General features: G+C 37.0%; 1 protein-coding gene across 9 annotated transcripts in view; it reads left to right on the forward strand.

The window, feature by feature from the left end:
* SLC4A4 (solute carrier family 4 member 4) overlaps positions 1–14,280 on the forward strand; it is a 357,503-nt gene that overhangs the window by 250,082 nt on the left and 93,141 nt on the right. For all 9 annotated transcript variants that reach the window (XM_039845398.1, XM_039845397.1, XM_039845399.1 and 6 more), the window contains 2 exons: positions 7,446–7,603; positions 14,067–14,154. In XM_039845398.1, the coding sequence (XP_039701332.1) occupies positions 7,446–7,603; positions 14,067–14,154 (246 nt within the window). The remainder of the gene's footprint in view (positions 1–7,445; positions 7,604–14,066; positions 14,155–14,280) is intronic.

Raw genomic sequence — 14,280 nt, forward strand, 5'->3', positions numbered from 1 at the left:
TAGGCTTTCCCTCATTCTTTTGAGTTCCTTGAATCTTAAGTTTCCATAATGTGTAATTATTCTTTAACATCATATCTTAGGCTCCACTCAAAAGTCAACTTCAGTGAGATTAATATGTAAGATGACCATATAATGTTTTTCATAGTCCAAGATACTTTTGAGTATGAAAGAAGGTAAAATTCATAATTATACCAGGACAGTGGGGGTAAATTGGGACTGTCATAAACAAACTGGTAAGTATAGTGACCCTATTTTACTGTTAACACAGGTATCTTTGCAATGGAAAGACATGGTACTAGGGTGACCTAGAATGATTTTGAGCTTACCGGGTGAGTTTCTTTGTGGGGAAAGAATAAGAGCTGGCAATTTCCAAAGAGAATGGAAGGGAACAAAGTCAACAGGAAGAAGAAAATTAAGTTAAGGAGAAAAGAAGAAGAAAGAACATCAGTAAGAAAGACAGGAATAAGCTCTTTGCTCAGGAAAACAGCTGGATGTTTGCCTATAGGCATGAGGCATGAGGCAGGGTGAATTGAGAATAAGTATAGATTGGAAGATTAAAATCATTCTCATGGAAAAAAAAATGTGGATGGGGTAGCAGTAGGTTTAAGTGTTGTAAAAATAATGAAAAATATACTCAAATTTAGATGATTTTAAAAACATTACTTGTGGTAAGGACAGCCTATAGGATCACCTTCTACTAAATCAGGTTCAAATGACAAACCTGGTTATAAATGATATTTTATCACAGATGCACTTATTTTAACATGTGCTAATAATAGCAGAGAAAAGGAGGTAGGGTTTAAATATCTGCCTAGTGACTGAGGAAAAATATGATAGCCTGGACCTACTTACGAGATCATGCTGTAGGTATGAGGGTGATGGTAAGGGAACTAGGACATAGTGTTACTCAAATAGTTATCTCAGTAAAGGACTATTAACATTGGTTGGCAGTTACTATGTGATATGTTACTGTAGAAAACCTAAAATATGCAAATTGTTTTCATAGCGAAGGCAGGAAAATCTAAGACCTGAGTGGGGTATGAAAGATTAACTTTTTCAATTAGCAATATGTGATGCATATTACTTATGTTTGAGTAACTTTTCCATCACCACACAGGGCTGTCCTTCCAAGTAAGCTATCTTTTTTTTATAATTAATCCACGTGTTCTGCTTTATCCATTCATGTTCTCTAGTTTCTTGGTACGCTAATACTGTGTTCACTGGGTTGTTAGAAAATCACTAAGTAAGGAACGTTAAATTATAAGAACGTTAAATTATAAGAACGTTAAATTATAAGAACTTTAAATTATAAGAACGTTAAATTATAAACACTTATGGCAGAGGGAAAGCCATGTACTTCTGAGTAATTATATAGCAAGACCTTATTCTGAAAGAAAATACAGGCTAGTATGAAAGGAACCTGGAGTGTACACATCGGGATTCACAGAGTTGGTGGTGTAACCTGGTAAAGACACACACACACACACACACACACACACAGGCACAATTTTGCTAAACTAGTCAAAATATCTCTTACCAATTGTAGCTCCATATGGCAGCCATTTGAAATCCATTTCTTTGAAAGGAAGATTGGCTAAGGGAATTTCTTTTTTCACTGTGTGTGTTCTCATAGTTGACCCTGCATAAAATCCAGGCTGGGTATCCCTTGGAGAATCAACTAATGATCTATAAGAAAGGAATGTCAAACTTTATTTTTGAAATTTAATCTGGATGAGTTTATTGGGTGATTTCAACCTGATACGAAAGCCCTAGATTCTGTTCTTGTTTTCATTATCTTTTATTGTTCTTTGAAATTCCTGGGTAATTCTTTACTGTTTTCTTTAATTTTTACAATTTTTTCTTAGTATTTTATTATTGTTTACAGTTTATTGTGTAAGCCCCAAATTGGTTTTTATACTTCAGTCATTACTTTTTTCCTTATCAGTTATTATTGAGGTACTTGAAGATAATATATATGAATCAGTATTTAAGGAACCCACCTTTATGAGAGATCTTTAAACTTCGATTGAGAGGAGAGCCTCCCTTGAACTCTGTTGCCAGGTGTAATTGCTGCACTTTGTGACTACCCATTGAACAATATACCTTTCGTATGGTGTTTATATATTTTTTTCATTATAATTGTTTTTATAATTGCTTCTCTCCATTAGACTGTAAACTTCAGAAGAGTAGGGTTGGTCTGTTCTCTGCAGTGCCCACGACGAGGCCTTGAACATTATAGGCATCCATTAAGTTTGAAGAGAATTAAATGGAATTGAGAGTGAGATTAAATGGAAGATGAGTAAATTTATGTCCAATGCAGCATTCTTATTGTGTTTCCATAGCATAATGTGTTTTATTTCTCTCCTGCTGGGAGATAAAGCATTGCTAGTTATTATATAGGTATATTCTGTAGTATAGAAACTTAATTTTATTTAACCTGGAATTCCTCAAACTTATTTGACAAATACACTTTTGTGAAGGGTCTGGAGTCTGCAGTAGCCAGAAATCACCTCAAATTACTTAAAGCCCCAAATGGAATTTTCTGACATATAACTGGTAAGAATTTTTTATGAGTTCGCAGAATGAAGAAACTGCAGGACCTCAGGTCCTGGGACTGGGCACTCAGCAATCTCTTTTTTCATCCATTTTTCTCTCCTGCTTTCATCTGTTTTGTTTCGGGTGCTGACCTCATTCTCTCCTAGTGTGGACAGGCCTTTCAACACGGAGGGGAGCAACCTCAGGTGAAACAGAGAATGCTGATTTTAACATATTTAAATGTTGATTTTCCAAATGGCTTTTGTCCCTGCTTAGGTCATGTGTCCGTCCTTTGGACCAGTCACTGTTATCAGCGGTGGGGTTTACTAAAAGTGGCCATATCTAGGGTTTCGGTCTACTTAAACGGCCTGGGTGGTGGTACAATGTTCAGAATCTATGACTTTAAGAGAAGAGTTAGGGAAGTTCATTGGGAAGAGCAGAAATAATAACCATCATTTAGCAAATGTTTATTGAATCTTTCTCCTCAGGCACTCTTTTAGGCATTAGGGACATACCATAACAAAATAGATGGATCTTCCTATCTTCATAGAGCTTTCATTCTAGTGGAAAGGCAGAAACTAAAGAAGATAAGTAAAACGTATAGCATATTGGCTGTTATAAGTACTAGGAAGGAAAAAATAAAGCGGGAAAGTGGAGAAAGAAGAATCTGTGGGGAGGAGTGGCCAGAGAAAAACTCACTGATAAGAAGGTGGCTTTTAAATAAAGATCTAAAGAAAGAAGAAGTGAGGGAGGAAGAGAACTGTGCGGACCTTCTATTCAAAGGCAATAGCAAGTGTAAAGGTCTTGAGGTAAGAGTGTGCCTGGTGGACACGGAAGCTGGAGTGGCGGGTATGGACAAGCCTGAGAGAGGGCAGTAGGAAATAAGGTCAGGGAGCTGATAGCAAGCCAGATACTGCTGGGGTTCTGGCTTGTCATAAAGACATTGCCTTCTCTCTTAATGAAACAGGGGCCAATAGAGGGTTTTGAGCAGAGGAGAGATATGATCTGACTCCTGATTTGACTTCTGGCTGCTTTGGTGAGTAGACTGGAGGCAGGGGCAGAAGCAGATAATATATCCAAGAAGCCAGTGTCGTAATCCAGAAAAAAAATGATCGTAACATGGACAAGAGTGGTGGTAGTGAAGATGGTGAGAAAAGGTCAGATTCTGGATATATTTCGAATACAGATCCAACAGGATTGGCTGATAGAAAGGCCATAGGTATGCGAGGAAGAGAAGTGCCGAAGATGACAGCAAAGTTTTGGCCTGAGTGTCGGAAGAATGGTGTTGCCATTAACCAGATGAGGAAGACTGCAGTGAGAGCTAGTTTGAAGGGACTATCAGGGGGCTCAGTTTGGGGTGTGTGAAGTTTGAAATGTCTATTAGATGTTGTAGGTTTGGGGCTCAGGGAAGAGGTCCCGAATAAAGATATAAATTCATCTTTGATAAATGAGTCATCAGCATATAGATGGTATTTAAAAACATAGGACGCAGTGAGATCCTCCAGAGAGTGTGTGTAGAGAGAAAAGAGACATCTAAAGACTGATGTCTGGGGCACCTTAGGTACCACACATTTTTATTTTAGAATAACTGTTAGTTTCTCTGAGAACACTTGTATTCCAGAAGCACAGTATGAGATATGCTGATCTAAAAAAACTTATCTTTACAAGTACTTTTCTCCAGAGCATATAGAATGCAGTTTATTTCCTTTGGCTTTTAAAAATAGACACTTAATTTTCCAAGGTTGTACAGTAATCTCAATAAAGGTAAAACAGTACATTTTGTGGAAGTATCTAATTGACTGGGGTATTCTGCATACGTTGAGTCAGGTAGTGGCTTAGTGACAGCGGACATAGTAGATTCTAAAATAACCTTTAAAAACTAACTCCCTTGGATATTTGAGGGTCTTTTGGTCCGATTTTTAGTGCTACAGAGTTCATTTCTTCTGTTCAAAATATTTAGTGGAGCTAAATGATGTGCAAAGTAGGTGTTCAGTACAATGAGGGGTAAACTGTTTTAACCCTCAAGAAACTCAGGGGAAAAATTTAAACATGGACCAAAGTGTGATTCGGAAATGAGGGCTCTGGAGTTCCCAAGGAAGTGGGCTGAGAAGGTGGAAAGGCTTGAGCTGAGCTCTGAAGGATGTTTAGAAAAGGTAGAAATGAGGAAAGGGCAGTTTTTGAAAATAACTGTGGGAGTCTAAGTATATAAAACAGAGGTGGATTATGATCAGATTACCTGCCTAACTAGAAAAAAGACTGCTGGAGAGAATGTGAAGTAAAATCAGATTATTATAGAGCTTCGAGTCCAGTGTTGGTAATTGGAATTCTCTGGAAAAGAGTGTTTGAGGACAGTTACGCTAGCTGTGATATTTTATTATGCATTTGGGCCACTTGGCCATACCCCATGGTCTACTCTGTGTATAGAGAACAGTTCATTACTGTAACTTAGGCCATGATAACAGTTTTGGCAATTTGATGTTTTTTAGACCCTTCCCATAGCTGCTCTATTCATACCTGTAAAATGTAAACAATTTTTTTTTTCATATTAGCATTTCTTGGAGAATTAATGGTATAAACTTTGGAAAAAATTTCTTACTGCTTAGAAATAATGTTTCTAACATCTAAAAATATATATCTTGCCTTTGCTTTTTAAAATTTTAGTTTCCATTAAATTATTAGCCCCAACTTCCTTTTTTTTTTTTTCTTATATGCAGTACCAAATTAAGGAAAAAGATCCCATAAAAATGCTACTGAGGATGATGGAGTATTAGGGATTAGTTCTCATGGCTCTTATTTTCCGTTATTAAGAACTCTTTAAATGGAAATTGAAAATAAATTGTTACTAATAACTTTTTTATTAATGGGGAAAATTGGGCCATGCCTGCCACTTCCATCTCAGCAATAATCCATGGCACAGCATACTAAGAGCGCTGGTAACTTTTGACTTGATGAGAGAGACATTTATATTGATAATAAGTGAATGTCAGAAGTCTCCTTTTCACATGGTCTGGCAAAATTTTTATCTCTATTCTTCGATGATTGTTGAAGTGTTTTCTTTGTGCTGTGGGAGGCATTTTCCACTCACTGAACGATGCCTAAATAATCCTCTTCTAAGCAGGAGTTGGGGAGAGAGGGGAAAGTAAGGAACGACACCTATTAGATAAACTTTTAAAGTGACTGTATTTAAGCAACCTTCACTCTTCAAGAAAACCATTTTATACTTTTACCACTGTCCTCAAACTCCCGCGTACACCCCTCTCCTCCTCAGCATCAGCTCACTTATATATCACTGCAGAAATATGAGTCCTTGGAAGGCCTCATCTTCACCCCACCAAATCTCCCAGACTACCCCCATCCGTACCCACATAGTTTGCCTTCCTTTGTTAGGTTTGATAAACTCTCTGTGTTCCTATCTGAAGCTAATCCTGCCACTCGTGATGTGGATATAGTCTCTTCTCAATAGTTCAGAGTTGCTTGAGTGGCTTTTGAAGTTATCCCCTATCTCTCCTGCAGGAATAATCTGTCTCTATTAGACAATCTCATTAACATTCCAAAGTTTTCCCATTTTAAAAAATCACCTATTTTATGCCTTCTTGCACCCACCTCCCTATTTCTTGGCTTTTCTTGGTAGCAACATTTCTTAAAATAATTATCCCCACTCCCTCTCTCCATTTCTTCTCTTCTCATTTTTTTAACCAGGCACCCTGGTGTTCACTGTAACAGCTCTCGTCAGGATCACCCCACACCTCTGTTTTGCCCAGTTCATCAGTCCATTCTTAGTTCTCATCTTGTTTCAGCTTTCAGCAGCCTTTGACTCAGCTGATACACTTTCCTTATCGAGCCCTTTCTTCACCTGACTATTGTGAAGTTCTGGATTTCCTCTTGCCTCCCTGACTGCTCTTTCCCAGTGTCCTCTGCCAATAGCTTCTCCCATTTCTGTAAAAGTTAGAGTGGTCCAGGGTTCAGATCTTATCCCTTTCCTTTATCTATACCCATTCCCAAGCTTGTGTCATCCTGTCACATGGTCTTAAATGTTGTTTATATGATGATACCTCCTAAAGTTGTGTCTTTCTATTTCACCTTTCCACTTGGACTTTTAGTAGGCAAGTCCACCCAAAACATACAGAACTCCTTAATATGGCCTGCAAGGCCCTTACCACCTGGTCTCCACCTGCTCCCTCCTCCTTACCCCCTCCGCCAACCCCTTACCTATGCGGCTTTATTTGCTGCTGTTTTTTCTCCATTGTTCCTTCAGCTGCCATCACACATACCTTCTTGTTATTGCTCCACCTGCCAAGCTCTTTCCCATTTCAGAGGCTTTGCACTTGCTGTTCCCTTTGCCCAGAAGGTTCTTTGCATGGCTTTTCCCCTCACTCCAATGTCAAATGTATTTTTTCAGAGGCCTTCCCTGACCACCCTGTGTAAAAGAGTACTCTCTTATCAGTTTTTTTTCTTAGCACTTATTATTACTTTAAATCTTATTTTATTTCTCCCCTGCTAGAATGTGAGCCTAAGGAGGAAATGTAGTTAGTTGATCTCTCCCTTTATCCTTAGGGCTTAGATCAGTGCCTGGCTCCTAGTAGACTCTCAACACTTGTTTATTGATTTAGTGAATCGATAAGTGAATTGTTTTATATGTAAACATCATTTTACATGTAAATTATGTGATTATACCATCGATATTTTTGAATCTAAAGTACAGAGCTATGTTTATGATAATAGAATGGTGACACATAACAGAAAAATGGCTATAGCTAAGGGACTGTTGTGTGTAGACTCATATAAAGGAATTCTCTTAAATGATATATGGAATGTTTCTTCTTGTTTCCTTCTCTGGAAATAAGGTGTATTTTTGTTTGTATGTTTTTTGTTTTGTTTTGTTTTGTTTTGTTTTGACTCTCCCCATGCAGCTGAAGAACAAGTTCATGAAAAAGCTGCCCCGTGACGCAGAAGCCTCTAACGTGCTCGTGGGGGAGGTCGACTTCTTGGATGGGCCTTTCATTGCCTTTGTCCGGCTACAGCAGGCAGTCATGCTGGGCGCCCTGACCGAAGTCCCTGTGCCCACGAGGTAAGCTGGTCCCTGAGCCGCTGGGGCCTACGGTGTGGTTATAGGGAAATCGCCTCTTCCTCAGTCTAGAGAATAGAGAAACTGGGGATACATCTAGAGAAAGTGTATAGGAAAGTTTTAATGGGAAGTAATGGTTTCGTCTGACTTTCATGCTATCATATTATTTGACACTCATATAGTAGTAATAATAATAACAATTAAAATAATTTATTGGGTTTCTTCGTATGGATTGGTCTATTTAATCCTCACAATAATATTTTTTAAGTATGAACTACAAGTATGCAGATTTTACAGGTGAAGAAACTGAGCCTGAGAGTTCGAGTAACTCGTCCAAGGTCATACAGATGGTAATTAGTTCAGAGGTCAGAGTTGCTTTCATTTGCTCTGTTTTATCATAAAATTGGTAGTATAATTATATATATGTATATATGCACACACTTGTAAAAATTATAAATCTCTAACCTTAAATTTGCACTTTTACTCTTATGTGTTATGTCACATACATTTTTATTTTAAAAAGAAGCATATTACTGTTACTATAATCATGTATTCAATATACTTCAAAGTAACTTTAAACTTATCCTGTTTATCTCCCTCTGCAACTGTGCTCAGTGGAGTTAGGATGCTTGACTTACAGAATGTAATAGGTGAATAGAAATTAATGCTTCACTTAAACTTATGCAGAAGAGTTTAAAGAGAAGCTTATAATCTTCAGGTTGGCATCAGAAAATTATCATATGAATAGGAACTTTTTTGGTTGTGTGTGTGTGTGCTTTTCGTGGGTCCCAGGGCAAGGAAAGGTGACTTTTCTCTTCTTTAGGTTTCCCCAGGTGAGCAGAAAGGGCTGTGAATTCCCAGTGATCTCAAATGGTCCAAGCATGATTAACTGACAAAGACAAAGGGCTCAGGGTTTGTTTTGAGCCAAATTAAGAGGAAAATTAGGAGAACGTTTTCTATGGCCTCTGAATTCATAGATTATAGAATATACTTTCTGATCATATGGGTATTCCTTCCTCATTTTTATATTTCTTAGACACTTAAAATAGGAATGATACTTGTCATCATTAGGCAGTCATTGAACAATAGCAGAAGAAAGGAGACAATCATAGTTTATTTAATTAATGGGATTATCATGATGTGTGTTTTCTGTAACTTTGCTTTTTGCTTGAAAACATATCAGCAGAGTCTTCAAATTCTATCTGAGCAATCACCTGGTAAATAGCTAGCTGACTCAGATCATGGCTGACGTCCAGCTCGTGTGTCCCTATGGTTTTATTTATGTCTCTTTGGACTAACTTTACTGGAGCTTGAAAGAAAATAAAACACATGCCAAGAAGTGTTAAATTACTCTTGCTTTTCCATGTTTATTATTATTTTTCTTTAGAAGCTACAAATAAAAAAATATTTTCAAAGGCTTTTTATGTAACAATAGAATGAGTTTATTGAGTAGCAAATTATGACCATTTTTGTATCCCTGTTATCATCTGCTTCTGCCTGATTCATTCTTTTCTTCTGTACTGGAGCGGGCACTAGTCTAGAAGTGAAATATAGCATCGTTTGAATTAACGAAAGAAGCCCAGCAGTTCGAGGGAATGTAATTCAATAATGTCATAAAACTATTTCTGGGCAATAATCTGAACAATATATCCTAGCATGTTAACATTTTTCCAGGAAATAGTTTTATCCATTTGCTGTCCTCTGAACCAGTGCGAACTGTAATCGCTGAGTAGGGAGTCTCATTAGCTTTTTTGTGTATGAGTAATATGGGGCCATTTACAATGGCTGCATCCTGTGAAATCAAATAAAGGAAATCCCACGAGGAATGTGGTAGTTGTGAAGGACTGCCTCTGCACGCTGCGATGTGCTTTACCTTACATGCTACTCTGTAGTACTGCAGGAAGACCCGAAGAGTCTGTTTTTGTGCACATCTTGTAATGATCATTTTTCCTTTTGAAGGTGGAGGAAAGTTATGCTCTTATGCTTATTATTATTAATTATTATTTATAATAAGCAGTATGACTACTATACATGATTCAGGAGTGTAGCTCTAGGAGTTCCCTTGTGTAGAGTTCACAAGTTTCTTTATTTACTCTGTTACTTGATTGATCTATTTTAGCTTTATGCTTATAGCTGGACTGCTACCAACTGGGTGGATGTTATCTAGTTAGGGGCCCTTCTTACTATCCATGTGAAAGCAAACAAACTCTGTTTTTTGATCTTTGGCCACTTGGTAGGATGTGTTTATGATTTTTTTCTAGTACCTTGCTCATACCTTACTTGCTGTCATCTTTATCTGTCCATAGGCTACCGCTAACTCATATCTATGAGCTATGTAGAAGATAAATATTGTTATTCCCACTTTACAGTGGAGAGTTAGAGGCAGAGGGAAGATTTACTATGAGTGCTAGAAATAAATTGCAAACTTCTGACCCTGACACCAGGTTTTAGAGAGATTCTAAGGAGATCCATAGAGTGGTTTGGAATAAAGTACTTTAGGGTTTTCCTACGAAGAGTAATAAAAGCCCTCATCTGTTTGTGTCTTTCTGACTTTGATATTCACATCTAAGGCAAATTCAGAGAGTTCTAGCCCTCTAAACAATTACCTCTTTAGTTTCACTGTGAGTTAGTATATATTTTATGTTATAAATGATTATTTGTCAAAAGAAATAGTTTGTGCTTAATTATCAAAACCATAAAACATTCTATTAGAGGGACTGGGATGGAGGTCCTGCCACTTCAATTCTGTCTTATCCAGCAATCCAGTTGCTTGCCGTTTGTATAAGTAATGTGCGTGGTTGTGGTAGGTTCGTAGTCCTCATGAATCTATTGTGGAAGCTACAGTTTAGCTCTATTTTCTAAAGCTGCTAAATATGAATAATGGATTATTTGATTCACTGTTGTTTTGAGAGAAGGGAGTAAAGATTGATACATGCTGAGTTTATTCTAGAAATAGCTGTGATATATCAGGAAGGAGGGGGGTGCACATCCTTTTTTAAAAAGATTGAGTGGTTTAGGAAGGCTGGCTCCTTTTCTGATATTATGCTCTGTTTCTGGCTATAATTATTTTGTGAATGTGAGTATAGTCCATTGGTTCCGGACACAGATCATCTGGCACTTATTTTTGTTGTGGAAAATTCTAAAGGCATCCTCCCCAGGCATAATCAGTTATATGAAAAAGCTCACAAGAGTGGAAGAACCTTATGAAGAATCTAGAGACTACTAGGCATGTTAAAAATTCTAACTCTGGCATTTCTAGTTATGAGTGAATGAAAAAAACGCAGTAACATAAATTATTTTTTCCCTGACCTGTCAACATGAGCTGTGCCCTTCCAGCCACACAAATGTGATGTTTACTCTAATTTATTAATAAAGAAAAAAGTTTCTGGTTAAAAATAACATTTGTCCATTGACAAAAAACAGCTTGGATTGTGAAAGGAGTTTTCAGTACATTGTAAAAGCTGAGTTTGGCAAGATGTATGTCCATTATAAAAGTTCTAACAGCTATTGCTTCTTTGAGGGTTATAGGGGAGAGAACACGTTTCAAGCAGAAGGACCTTCAACTCGATGAGTTGTTCTGTGTTGTTAGTTTTTCCAGATCTTTCATCCCTATTTCAACAGTGCAGCCCAAATTAGAGGCTTCTTAAGGGCTTCTGTTCCTATGGATGAAATTCTTGACCAGAGATGATGCTTCCTGCTACTTATAGGTGGCCAGATTTCCTTTCTTCCTCTCTACATCATTTTAACGAGGTAGATTTACTGAGTGGTTCCTGACTGACATTATGCGAAAATTTTAACTGCTATGTAATGTTTATATTTATGTGTGTGTGTGTGTGTGTGTGTGTGTGTGTGTGTGTGTGTGTGTGTGTATATATATATATTTATATATATTTATATCTAGGTTACTAAAGTTACCAAAACAGTATAAAGCTCATATATTGGATTTATTGATGTGTTACATGTTTGGTTATCATTGGTTGGCTATTTCCATGGATTGTTTTGTAGTATTTAGCAGAGACCAGAGTAAACATTTACAGAAAATATATGCCCTCATCTCATAGGATTTAACTTAGAGGCTCCATTGTTCTATCAGCTCTTGGAATAGTCACCCATTGTCTTCCAAAGTTTATATTTGAGGACTCTTAATGACTGAGAATATTTTACTCACTTTTTGACAAGAGAGTATTTTGGCTTTGTTCCCACATAGTCAACCTGGTAATTAACTCATGCATCAGTTGATAAATGGGATTTTTATAATGCGTATTTATAAACTATAATCATGAGGGATGCTAGGGAGAGGCAGGAGGAGGTACAGAGTGGTTCTGGAAAAGTTTTTTATATTATGTACTACTAAAAAACTAATATTTAGATACACTGAAATAATAAAAGAAATGGCAGGCAAAAGACTCTCATTATTTAAAAATGTATTAATTAGAAGATCCAAGTGTCAATTTTCTCTTACTACACTACACCTGCCCCCTTTCACCTAAAACTATGCCCTTATTGTCCTGCCTGACAGCTGGCCATTGGTAGACAGGCAAACAGGACTGGGAAATGTGACCAGTACTATAGGTATTTCTTAATTTGTAGTTTGCCTCAGTGGGTAAATATTTTTTGCATGTGTTACACTTAAATCAGTCAGTGATCAGTCTCTTTATAAAAATACATTTTACTGTTATAAAGAAGCACCATGTAGTACTACATGTAGTGGTATACAATTTAGTTCCAGCTTCAAAGCAAGAAAAGTTCTAGTATCAATTGAACTTCAGTGTCAGAAGAACTAAAATCCAGTTCCAATAATGACTTCCTTCATACTTGAACAGACTTTTGTGCCTGCTGATTGCTTTTGCTATTTCATTGACTGTGATAACACTTGAAAGTGAGCATGCTGCCCTACTCCAGAACTGGTTTCTAAGCAAATACGTGCTGAATGGCTTTATGGTTATTCTAGTATAAAATCTGAGTTGTCATACTCTCAGATACCTTCTTAAATTCTTAATTTCTGTTTTTCCCTCCTTTGGATTGAATTTTATGATAAAAAAGAGGAATTATCTATTCAAGGGCATTTTGGAAAAGATCTTAACACTTTGAAGAGTATTTGCTGTCAATTCTTTTTTATTTAAAGTGAGGTTTATGAATGAATGATTTAATAATGAAATATTACTAAACTAAGTCCTAAGCCTTTCCTAGTTCCATAAAATCTTGCCTAAGATTTATTGTCCTCAACTAATTACATTTTTCCCCAGGGCGATCTTTGGAAGTCATTGTTGGATAGCTTTTCTCTTCTGAATTACAACCATGAGATATAGGGTGGGCAGGTAATATTAGGCAGAAATGTGTGCTAAAAAGAACAGGAGGTAGGAGGGCCTCTCTGTTCCCTCATTTACTAGGCACAGTCTTTGGGCTCATCCATTAACGTCCTTGCATCTCAGTTTATTCACCATTAGGTAGGAATAGGATATTCGTCCTTATTACAAAGGATTGTGAGGTGTTTAAATGAGATGATGAATGCTTTGCAAGCTTAAAAAGCTGTGCGAATATAAAATGTGATCATTTTTATTATCTCCTTTGTCTCTGTGTTAGGTAAGACATGATCATAAGCAAGGCAAGGAATTACCCAATATTGCCTTTAGTATATTTTTTATTATTTATTTACATACCGGGTTTCCTCCTCTCTAGTCAAGATGTTCATCTTTGCCCGTGATCAGTGAGGGATTTCTTCCAACATAATAAGAAGTGAACCTAAATGGGGATAAGCTCATAATTGCAAGTTTTAGGACCTACTTACTGTGGAGCAATGCTTGTGCATTATCAAGAAAACAAGTTTGGAAAGAGAAACAAGGACACCCACCTACCCTCATCCCCCCACACAAAACCTTAACTGTGAATAATGCATTATTTTGAATTTCTTTCATATTTTTCTTTCTTTACTTTGGCTGTCAGTACGCAGCTTACTTGTAGAAGACTTGTTTTTTTCTGTCAGTCACTTCTGAGTAGAAACATTTCTTAAAAGCGTGGGGAAGATCATATGTCACTGTCCATATTGGATAAGGAAAAGTCAGAGAAATATGAAGATGTACTAAGTCTTCTAGTTATTGCACTTAATGAGTTTTTCCAAAGATTCTGCAATTCAGAAGAGATAGAGAGAGAAAAAGTTTTTCTCAGTAGAAATGGAGAGAGAAATGAAAGCTTGAATGACTCATGAAGTGAACCTGTTCTTCTCGGTGAAGAAGCTTCTCAGGTTTCCATCCTCAGTTATCCTTTGCCTCTAAATAAACTGAACAATGATTTGTGTTTCACAATAGTGTGAGACTACCTTTCATATTACCAAGAATATTACCTTTGTTTTAAAGATGAATTCTAGACCTAACCTTTTTATGAACTAAGGTAAATGTGTCTCAGTTTTCTGTATATCGAATTTGATGAGATGTGTGTTACAGCCTGTGTTTCTTTCCTCTTCCATTAGGTTCTTGTTTATTCTCTTAGGTCCTAAGGGGAAAGCCAAGTCCTACCATGAGATTGGCAGAGCCATTGCCACCTTAATGTCTGATGAGGTAGGGAATCTGGAAGATGATTGTCTGTGAATGTCTTACATGTGTTCTTTCATACTTTGAATTGGTTGTCACTATACGTTAATACAGTGACTTTAACTTTTTAAAGAATATTTAACATACATCAGT

This window comes from Pteropus medius, unplaced genomic scaffold, assembly GCF_902729225.1.
Source record: "Pteropus medius unplaced genomic scaffold, Ma_sr-lr_union100, whole genome shotgun sequence".
Taxonomy (NCBI): Eukaryota; Metazoa; Chordata; class Mammalia; order Chiroptera; family Pteropodidae; genus Pteropus; species Pteropus medius.